We start from the raw sequence: 10,977 nt of genomic DNA, 5'->3' as shown, positions 1-10,977 counted from the left end.
TGGAATGAGTGGACATAGCCGTCTCCCAATTTTTAAGCAGGGACTGTTGATAATGTACCATTCTCTCATCGCCCAAGTAAATGAAGGAACTGAACCCTGAGTGTGGGATCCCCCCCAACACCCTCCACTGGTGCCCTGAGAACCAGGGCTTGTCCCTACCCCAGTCCAGCTCCACCTCACCTGGAATCTTCTCCAAGGAGTATTTTGAAACCATCCTGTCTCACGAAGCTAGTCTGTCTGAACCGGACATGCACCTTGCAAAGGACACACTTCACATTAGACTTGAAAGCTGTTATCTAATGAGAAACTCATCTACAATCAGTCACGAGCATTCCTGTCTCTGGGGCTTCTGTTCCAGACAGAAAACTCCCTGAATACCACTGTGCTTTTGCCTTTTGGAAGTTAGCCATGTACGTCTCCCGGACTCATACTTTGGTAAAGGAGTTCAGTAAAGGGCTGATGGGAGAGTTGGTGTCACAGGCAGCCTCTTAGGAAGAAGTTGAAACTGTGACCCCGTGAACGACGCAGGACGTTAACGGGTGCCGACCTCCTGGAAAGATGAAACCTGCCGCGAGTGTGCAATGCGGCGGGTACACTTGATGCGCTGAGCTTGGGGAGGCAGGGTGTCCTCAGTAGAGAATGAAGCGGGCGGTTGACAGAGTTGTGTCTTCTCCAAGGAGAAACCCCGAGAACGTCCTGGAGTGTGCGGTGATGCACCAACTGAGCTGTCAGTTGAAGCGTCACCAGCTGAGTTGGTGTGTGGTGCGCGGTGATGCTACTGAGACGGTTGGGTGAAGAGCTCACTTGGCATTTTTTAAAATAAGTGATGTACTTAATAGGGCTTCAGAGATGTGTGAAAATATCAACATGAAGTTGAGGATGACTGGCGATGAGCAAGTTTAAGGCTGGTGGTTTTCTGGGGATGGACCCCACGCCACCGCCAGTCACTACCCCAAGCCTCCACCTCCCCTGATGCTAAGAATCGCCGTCCAGTGTTCCTGGAGCCTCCCTGAGCTCCTCTGCAGGCAGGGGAGGGTGCTGAACACAGCCTTCTCACCCATCTTGAGTCTCCAGGGGAAGCAAACACACCCAGCACAGATCAGGTTCAAAACCTGCCCTGTGGCCAGCAGCAGGGTTTACATAAAAGCTCCCCTGGTGGCTCAGAAGGTAAAGAACCCACCTGCAATGCAAAAGACCTGGGTTGGATCCCTGGGCCCAGAAGATAACCTGGAGAAGGGAATGGCTACCCACTCCGGTATTCTTGCCTGGGAAATCCCATGGACAGAGGAGCCTGGTGGGCTACAGTCCCTGGAGTCACAAAGAGCAGGACACGACTGAGCAACTAACATCTTCACTTTTGACTCAAGAGGCCTGTCACGCTCCAAAGAAAAGGAATAGACAAAAATATTAATCACGTTTTCCTTTTAATAAGGCTTTTTACTCAAAAGTGTAGCTTTGAAAATCTCTAGCTTGTTGTAACAGCCAGAGAAGTCGGGAGTGGCCTCGCCCGAACAAGGCCGCGGTGCCCTCGCGGGCTCTCCATTGCGGGGTGGAGGGCGAGCGCACCGCTTTACAATCAGAGCCAATGCGGAAACTTAGAGGCAGGATATGCATGTCCTACTTTGATTCCAGGAGAAAGGACAAGTTCTTAACACAGTAAAACAAAACACAAAGTAAACAAATCTTTAGAAATCACTAGATATATGTGTGTGTGTGTCTCTGCATGTTTATATCATTAGGATTATCATCAACATTTAAAACTATTAAAAATAAGGTTGCCACCTTTCCTTTTCTTTTGGTACTGGGGCATTATTTTTTTAGGAAAAAAAACAAAGGATTTCATTTTTTTTTTGCCCAGACTCCCAGGTTTCCTAACCTCAAGCCCGTTTTCCTCTGTGCAGCCACCTGCCCCAGCGTTGCGCGGCACCCCCCCCCCTGTAGCGCCCCCATCAGGCAAGAGGTGGGGCAGGCCTGCCCCCTGGCTATTGAGAGGCCAGGCCCACAGAAGCGCAGCGGACGGGGAGCTGCATCCTTTCCCAGGAAGAAAAGGTGTCTGACCGCAGAGGGCCTGCAGAACCTTCCAAGGCGCCTCTCCCCTCTGTCTTCTGTTTGGTTAACTCAATGGTTTGGCCTAGAAGCAAGGTGGCAATCATAATCAGAAAGGGAAGCTAGATTTCTTAAATAACTTAAAAAAATCATTTTCATATAAAGCAGCAAAAACATATTTTTCTCTCAGCAGAAAGAAAACCGTGAACAGGGAAACACAGCGATGTAAACGGGCCTGTTCATAAACCTCGGCCGAACCCGGGGCTACTTTGCAACGTCCTTGGCGCTGTCGGAAGGTTCTTTGGCGTCTCCAGTCGTTCTTTTACTTTCCTCTTGAGTTAAAGTTTCCTTTTCTGACCTGGTCCCGTTGGGGATAGAGCTTTCGCCGTTGACGAGCCCGTGCTCTGCAGCCTGGGCCCTGCGGACGGCCTCGGTGAGGGTCAAGGCCTCCTGTGCGCCCGCCTCCCCCTCCAGGTTCCTCAGCACGAGCGGCAGCCGCGAGTCCGCCACGCCCTCCAGCAGCCCGGCGCCGCCCTCCTCGTACTTGGGCAGCGGGGCCCGCTCCTCCATCTGCCGCCGGTAGAACTCCCGGTTCGCGGCTGCGCTCTTAACCGCTCTCTCCAGGATCTCCTTCTCACCTAAGCGCAACTTGACGGCCATGGTGGCACGGGCGGAAAGGTCGTGGTTTTTCAAGAAGGACTTATCTTCCTGGAAAAGGAAACAGAGCAAAATCAACTATCACAAGTCGCTAAACTAGCAAACTATAGCAACAGAAGGCAGATCAGTTATTGCCAGGAAGGAGGGCACAAAGGAAACTGGGGGTGGGTTAGAAGGTTCGAGAACTTGATTCTGGGGGTGGCTGCACGGCTGTAAACTTACACCCAAGCGTACACTTCAGAAGTATGAATTTTACTCTATGTAAAAAGACCCGGATTCGATCCCTGGGTCAGGAAGATCCCCTGGAGAAGGAAATGGTAACCCACTCCAGTATTCTTGCCTGGAGAATCCCATGGATGGAGAAGCCTGGTAGGCTACAGTCCATGGGGTCGCAAAGAGTCGGACACGACTGAGCAACTGAACAGAACAGAACAGAAATTGTATCTAAATAAATGATGGTCGAACAAAAAAGAGGAGCCTAAATCACTCAGTGCTTGGACGCTGGATGAATGATGGGTATTTGAAGTCAAGTGACCCAGGAGGAAAGTTATGACCAACCTTGATAGTATATTAAAAAGCAGAGACATTACTTTGCCAACAAAGGTCCGTCTAGTCAAGGCTATGGTTTTTTCCGTGGTCATGTATGGATGCGAGAGTTGGACTGTGAAGAAAGCTGATCGCCAAAGAATTGATGCTTTTGAACTGTGGTGTTGGAGAAGACTCTTGAGAGTCCCTTGGACTGCAAGGAGATCCAACCAGTCCATTCTAAAGGAGATCAGTCCTGGGTGTTCATTGGAAGGACTGATGCTAAAGCTGAAACTGCAATACTTTGGCCACCTCATGCGACGAGTTGACTCACTGGAAAAGACTCTGATGCTGGGAGGGATTGGGGGTGGGAGGAGACGGGGACGACAGAGAATGAGATGGCTGGATGGCATCACCGACTCTGTGGACATGAGTTTGAGTGAACTCCGGGAGTTGGTGATGGACAGGGAGACCTGGCGTACTGTGATTCATGGGGTCACAAAGAGTCGGACACGACTGAGCGACTGAACTGAACTGACCCAGGAGGAAACTTTGAAAGCACAAATAAAAACTTACATTTGCTTGTATCATATGAATTAGAAATTATAAAAAAGCATTAAATAATTTTAAAAAATTTATCTTCTAATCAAAACTGCCTCATGACTCTTTTGGTAAGGGTAAATGTGTTAGATAGAAAAATATTAATGAGTTAAATCTGGTTGTTGTTGTTTAGTCACTGTCGTGTCCAGCTCTTCTACAACCCCGTGGGCTGGGCCCATGGGATTTCCCAGGCAAGAATCCTGGACTGGGTTGCCATTTCCTTCTCCCAATAAGTTGAATGAAAAATGTCAAATACTCAAATGATCTTGCTAAAGAATTATAGTAATTTACATTTAAGAATCCCTCATGAGAAAAGATGCTCAACATTACTCATTATCAGAGAAATGTAAACCAAAAAAACAATGCGGAACCATCTCACGCCAGTCAGAATGGCTGCTATCCAAAAGTCTACAAACAATAAATGCTGGAGACGGTGTGGAGAAAGGGGAACCCTCTTACACTCTTGGTGGGAATGCAAACTAGTACAGCCACTATGGAGAACAGCGTGGAGATTCCTCAAAATTCTGGAAATAGAACTGCCATACGACCCAGCAATCACACTCCTGGGCATACACACCAAGGAAACCAGAATTGAAAGAGACACGTGTACCCCAATGTTCATCGCAGCATTGTTGACAACAGCTAGGACATGGAAGCCACCTAGGTGTCCATCGGCAGATGAATAGATAAGGAAGTGGTGGTACATAAACACAATGGAGTATTACTCAGCCATTAAAAAGAATGCATTTGAATCAGTTCTAATGAGGTGGATGAAACTGGAGCCTATTATACAGAGTGAAGTAAGTCAGAAACAAAATCACCCATACAGTATATTAATGCATATATGGAATTTAGAAAGATGGTAACGATGACCCTATATATAAGATAGCAAAAGAGACACCGATGTAAAGAACAGACTTTTGGACTCTGTGGGAGAAGGTGAAGGCGGGGTGATTTGACAGAATAGCATTGAAACATGTATATTACCATATGTGAAACAGATCGCCAGTCCAGGTACAATGCATGAGACAGGGTGCTCAGGGCTGGTGCACTGGGATGACCCTGAGGGATGGGATGGGGAGGGAGGTGGGAGGGGGTTCAGGATGGGGGACACATGTACACCCATGGCTGATTCATGTCAATGTATGGCAAAAACCACTACAATATTATAAAGTAATTAGCCTCAATTGAAATAAATTAATTTTTAAATAAATAAAGAATCTCTCATGAAACATCTTTTAAAACATGACAAAGCGCAAATCCTTGCTTGATCAACTGAATCACCTCAATGGTTGTCTTATATGTTTTTAGAAGAAGCGAGGCTCGGTCTTCAAGAAACGTCCACAGTCTGACCTCGTTGTCCCAGCTGACAGGGTACTCAGAGTTCCCCAAGGTGAAGATTCTGTCAATGGCATTGTCTCCCAACAAGTGTTCTTTCAGCTCCTCTACAGGAAACACAAACAGTCGTCTGTTAGGGGAAACAGCACCACTTTCATACTAACTAGTGGCCACCTCAAAAAACAGCCTCCCAGCAGCATCCTCGTCCGTGGGAAAGTGCTCCCTTCCCCCCGGTCGGTCAGAGCAGGGTCAGAGCCTGACCTGTCTCAGGGAAGGAAAAAGCGGGGAGGTCTTCTTGATCGGCCTCTAGATCAAGCCTTGCTTGGCCAGCACTCTGCGTCTCATTGTTTTTAAGAGGGGTCCCAAGAGCCTTTAGATGGTTTCAGAAGATGCTTCTTAAAGACCATCTGCAGAGGCACACCCCTTATTCTGAGAACATCCTTCCCGCAAACCGTGAGCCCAGTCACACCGATTGGGTAGAAGAGACATCCAGGTGAGCAATGCAATCAGGGAAGACAAAAACAACAGCACAAGAGCTCAGTGACCCTTCTAGATTGAAATCTGACGGTACCAGTTCCAGTAGCTGACCTGACAAAGCTATCTGTCTCATCTTGTAACAAGTAAACCACAAAATTAAACCAGAAAATGGACTAGAAAAATCTTAGTTAATGAAAAAAATGTGCCTATATCCCTCACTTGTCAGGCATTTAAATAGGAATTACAAATAAACACAAGTGCACATCTCAATTACCTTCAAATACATGTAAGAAGAGGAAAGAATTCAGCAACTGCTCTGAGCACTTTATCTCCTGGCACATTATCTTCAAAAGACCAAAACGTGCCGATCCTATTCACGCTCAAGAAGCATACCCGTGCTTCTTATGTAATTATGAGACAGTGTCTCTTTCAGAGCAAAATGCCCCACAGCTGTCACTATTTACAATTCAAATGGAAGAACTTCTGCTGCCAGCAAACCAAACTTTTATTAGTTATTAGTGAGAATGATTCAAAGAATGCATCAATTGTCTTGACGTGACAAACTGTCTCTCTAAGACTACAGAGAAACTAAAGAGAATCAACGAACCTAAAATGATTCAAAAGCAGGGTTTCTTCTTTTTTTTAATAAAATAGAAGTTAATCTAATATTCAAAAAAAGAAATTTATTAAGTTGCATTTCTTAGCAAAAGATCATGAAAAAATTCAGGATTTTTACATTTTTGACCCTATAGTTTTATTCTTTGTATAAGGAATATAAACTTCTTGGGTGGAAGAAGTATCTTTTTAGAAGCCCCCAATACTAAGGTTCTTATCTTTTTTTCTTCCCCAACCTACCTGAGTTTCACCCTTTCATGAATGCTGGGAAGCCAAGGAGCTGAAGCAGAGCTTTCTCTCTGCTGCTTTTCACAGTGAAACCAGCCCGACTTTACACACCTGGAGAAATGAAACCTAGGAAAGGCCGTCCACCTGCCTGCACACTCAGGAAATGAACACAGCCTCCGGGATAGGCTTCTTTCCCCTCTTCCCTGACTCACAGACCCTTCCTGGATTCCCTGCGCTCACAGGGCTCCTCACCACCCCCCTTTTCCCCCCACCCCAGCCACCAGGAGAGCATGGTTTGGTGGCCCCCAGCCTGGCTCCGTGTCAAAGACCCTGCAGCGCTAGAATCTCTTCCACAGACTGCAATTCCTGCAAACCAGCAGGAGCCACAGGGAACCTGGGGTACAGGCTCTGAGCTGGCTGAGCTGGTCCCAAGTCAGGGTCACTGCCTGTGAGCTGAGTGGCCAAGTTCTTCTCCTCGTGGCACAGGAGCTTCTATGTCAGTCAAGTGGGAAGCCCTGCCTCCCTCCCGCAAGGCAGCTGAGAATGAACAGCCTGCGCCATAGTCCTCTACAAATGCAGACTCTGACACGGTTAGATAATCCAAGATGTTGTAAGTTTTCTCCCAATGCAGTAGAGAATTATTTATTACAAGAGCCCCACACAGAGTGGGGCTCCCAGACTCCAGGGGTCGTCCTCGTCATCACTGCTCTTAGTTATAAGCTTCTTCAGGCCATGAACTGTGACATATGACACTCAACTCTGTAATCCTACCTTATATGCAAGAAAAGCCCACAGTTAACCGTAAACTCGTGTCCACTAAACTTAAGTGATGGCTCACCACCACACACAGAAGCACAAGCTCTCATTCAAGTGATGGGGACTCAGAGCAGTGTGGCTGTGAATGACGGATGAGGACAATCATACATGTCTCTGGGCTCTGCAGTTGGGGTCCAAGTGGCCTCTCTGTGTTTCGGGACTCAGATTTTCCCACCTCCATCCTGATGACCAGCCGGGACCTGGGCAGCACTTCTCTGGCTGTGGACATGGAGACAAGGAGCCAGGCGGCAGAGCCCAGCAGGTGCCCTCCAGGGGCCGGCATTTCTGCTCCAGCCCAGCTACCCTCGCTGCCACGCTCGGACAGCCTCACCCTTGCCTATTCAATCAGGGGGCACGCGCTCGCTTGCTCACTCTTTCCCACCCAATCTGGTGTGCACAGGATCCATGGTGCTTCACAACAGCAACACACTCACACACAATTAACAATGGCACCTCAGGACCAGGAGTGTATTTTCCAATGAAGAATGAAACACGACCACAATAGGTCACATCTCAGTACCAGAAACCCCGAATGGCTTATCTTACAGAAACATAAAATCAATGCTCAATACTATATATATATGGAAAAAAAACTCTTTCTGTGTCTGAAGTAAGAGGCTGTTGACAAGAATATTTTGCAATTTAAACAGGTTCTGTTTGCAGTGTTACGTACTCCAACTGGATGCCTGGCATTAAAAGGCCTGCTGGCGATTTTGGATCCAAATCACAGAGCTGGTTAACAGATGAAGGCCTCTGGCCCACGCAGGCCCCAGCAGACCCCACAACTTCAGTGACAACTGCCCCCTCACTCATACAGATGAATTAAAGACATCAGACCCCATGAGTACACCGAGGCTCTGTCGTCCCAAGTAAATAAACACATCAGAAACTCCCATCTACGAATGTAGAATCTGATATGGTTAGATAGTCAAAGATGTTATACGTTTTCTCCTAATGCAGTAGAGAATTATTTATTACAAGCGAATATTGACAACACATAGAGGATTTAATAAAAAACTTCCAGGATGAAACATCATTTTCTTCTCTTTCCAATATTACCGTCTTACCTCCTCCCCCAAAGTGCTTTATTTTTAAGCAGTTTTATCTTTAATCTGAATCCCTCTGCCTCACACTTCATGAATTTAAAAAAAAAAAAAAATCAACATTTTTTCCCCTGAGATGATTTACCTTCGGTCATGCAGAAAACTCGGAGAAAAGCCAGCAGCTGGGCGGAGATGGGCGGCTCCGTGAAATGCAGGGCAAAGACGCTGGAGCTGAGGAGAGAAGAGGCCGCATCAGTCCCGGGAGCCCACTCCTGCCCGCCCGCTTCTCAGGGAGATCGCTAAGCCTGCCCTTGGCATGGTGACCCTCAGGGAGCGCCGGGCCAGCCAGAGGCCCCCCAGCTTCTCCCCCAAACTCTAAATACACAGTGTTCAATCCTGGCAAAATGCAGCAGGGCTGAGCCGGCCCAGGAGGACGGCGGGAGCCGTCACTGCCAGCGGTCGCCAGTCTAATAGCCTTCACCTCGAGGGTACATGACACACGAGGAGAACCGAGCACACCCATGGCTCCGAAAAGGAGGTTAACGATAATTTATGTTGAGTTCACATTTTAATCATTAATCAAATATTGACAAGTTCAATAAAAAAAAGTCTAGATAATCCATTTTCATTAAGAATGGTTCCTCCATTCCCTGGAGAACCAATAAATCATAATTCTTGTCTTCTTTATCATTTTGCACCTCAAATGCAAGAAAATCTTAAAAAATTTAACCAGAAATTCTTGAAATCACTGAGGATCGTGACTTCATTATAGAAACTAATGGTGGCAAAGAATTAAATGAAACAAATTGATCCAGGTCATTAACCTTTTCAAGGTGAAAGGCATTAATGACATGGAGGCACTTATTTAACTGAAGGAGTATTTCAGGCCACATCCCCTGGAACTGACTGTGGACGCTTTCAACGACACAATTATGTTGATCTGAAAACGCTGGTAAATCGCCATACAGCTACCGGTTTAAATTCACAGTACAATAGGGATAAAGGGATTAAGACAAACTGCAGCGGAGGAGTTGCATTAACTCGCCAATTAAACACTCTGCAACTGGAAGTATTTCAAGGGCCACAGGAGACAGCTGACAGACTGTGTCTACGTACGTTGGGATGCCAGCGCGGGCCAGGACCTCGGCCTTCATGGCGTAGAGCCGGTCACTTTTACTCACTCCAAGCTTTATTTTCACTCTGTCGTGTGAATTATTGTCAAAGAAAAAACCACTGTGGATCACAAACTCTGCATTTGACCGAGTGCCATAAAAAATGTAAATCTGAGATGCAGTAAAGAAAAAATAAAGGGATATAAAAGAAACTTAACATCCATTCTCAGTACAAAGCAGGGCAAAGGGTCAGTTCTCATACATTTAGCGGGACTTTACACTGAGAGGACGGACAGTCCTGAAGGAACCACACCCTGTTCTGAAGGCCCTGTGCGGCCGGGCTGGGCCAGCCAGGTGAGGAGAGCAACCCCCAGGCCTCCCAGCACACAGAGGAGCCAGACCCCATCCCGGCCTCTCTCATAACCCCTCCCTGCCCAGGCACAGCGATACTGTCCCTTTACAACTGCATGTTACAATGCACCACGTTCTCCCCACCTCTGACCACCAGAGTGTCTGGCGGAAACCCATTTCTAGAGGCTGTGGCAATTCTGCACGGAGCAGAGGGGTGATGAACTTTCCTCCAGACACTTGGTTAGGCTGACACTTTTCACTCTATCTCCGCGAGAATGTCAGTGGCCTGTATCAGTTCTTGGTCACAACTGACAGAACAGGTGTTCTTACCTGCATATCTACAAGCTGACTGAGAGGCTGAGCCCCACCCACCCCGCCCCAATTATTACTGAAAACAGATTCAAGAGAAAGTATAAGAAGACAGCTCTTGTGGGTCCCAATTCCCTTATGGTTTTGCCACTTAAATACACAGCCTCCATATAAAGAAGGTTCTAATCCACAGAGAAAGATATGAAAACAACACAGTTTATATAAAAGAAAAAATCTGTTCTACTGTCGTAACACAGAGTTGATTTTAAATGGACAGTGTTACACACAGTAGGGCAGCTGTGGACATCTTTCTCCCTGGCGGGCCCCAAAGGTCCCATTCAGAGCACGATGTGTTTATCCTGGCTTTGGGTCCTAAACACACTCCCTAAACAAGCCTTAAATACAACTATCCCACAGTGTGAGCTGAGGGTCTTGGGCGGAACCCACCTGCTCTCCAGCCCGGAAGTCCTGCAGGGCCACACACTCGCAGCGGTCATCCTCCAGGTTGTAGCCGGTGGTGATCTGAACACAGGAGGGAGGGGGACAGGACAGCGTCTGAGTGCTCTGGCTCAGAAGGGCCTTTTTTTTGGCCATTAGAGGATAAGAAACACCCAAAGCTACTTAAAGGGGTGCATTCGGCCCTGCTTCATCAAACTAAGCAGAGTTATTTTCATTAATTCTGTTCACACCACACATCCTCCTGGAAGATCCCAAACCTGCACTGAGGGACATACCCTTCAGAAAATGTACACATTATCCCTTGCTGGTCTCAACCAAATACAATTATCTGTTACATAGTTACTGCCTTTGAGCCCATTCATCCCCAACCCCACAACACAGACAAGCGCTGCCCAAGGATG

General features: G+C 47.2%; 1 protein-coding gene across 5 annotated transcripts in view; it reads right to left on the bottom strand.

The window, feature by feature from the left end:
• Nucleotides 1-1,407: 1,407 nt before the first annotated feature.
• Nucleotides 1,408-10,977, bottom strand: part of SETD3 (SET domain containing 3, actin N3(tau)-histidine methyltransferase) — a 94,006-nt gene continuing 84,436 nt past the window's right edge. For all 5 annotated transcript variants that reach the window (XM_088829859.1, XM_088829860.1, XM_088829857.1 and 2 more), the window contains 5 exons: nt 10,565-10,639; nt 9,462-9,628; nt 8,491-8,576; nt 5,113-5,273; nt 1,408-2,754 (listed from right to left, as the gene is read on the bottom strand). In XM_088829859.1, the coding sequence (XP_088685985.1) occupies nt 2,311-2,754; nt 5,113-5,273; nt 8,491-8,576; nt 9,462-9,628; nt 10,565-10,639 (933 nt within the window). In that variant the 3' untranslated portion in view covers nt 1,408-2,310. The remainder of the gene's footprint in view (nt 2,755-5,112; nt 5,274-8,490; nt 8,577-9,461; nt 9,629-10,564; nt 10,640-10,977) is intronic.

The sequence above is a fragment of the Moschus berezovskii genome, chromosome 21 (assembly GCF_049115385.1).
Source record: "Moschus berezovskii isolate FMDL1 chromosome 21, NW_MosBer_1.0, whole genome shotgun sequence".
Classification (NCBI taxonomy): domain Eukaryota; kingdom Metazoa; phylum Chordata; class Mammalia; order Artiodactyla; family Moschidae; genus Moschus; species Moschus berezovskii.
Note: the sequence above shows the minus strand (reverse complement) of the source record. Positions and strands in the feature narration are given on the sequence as shown.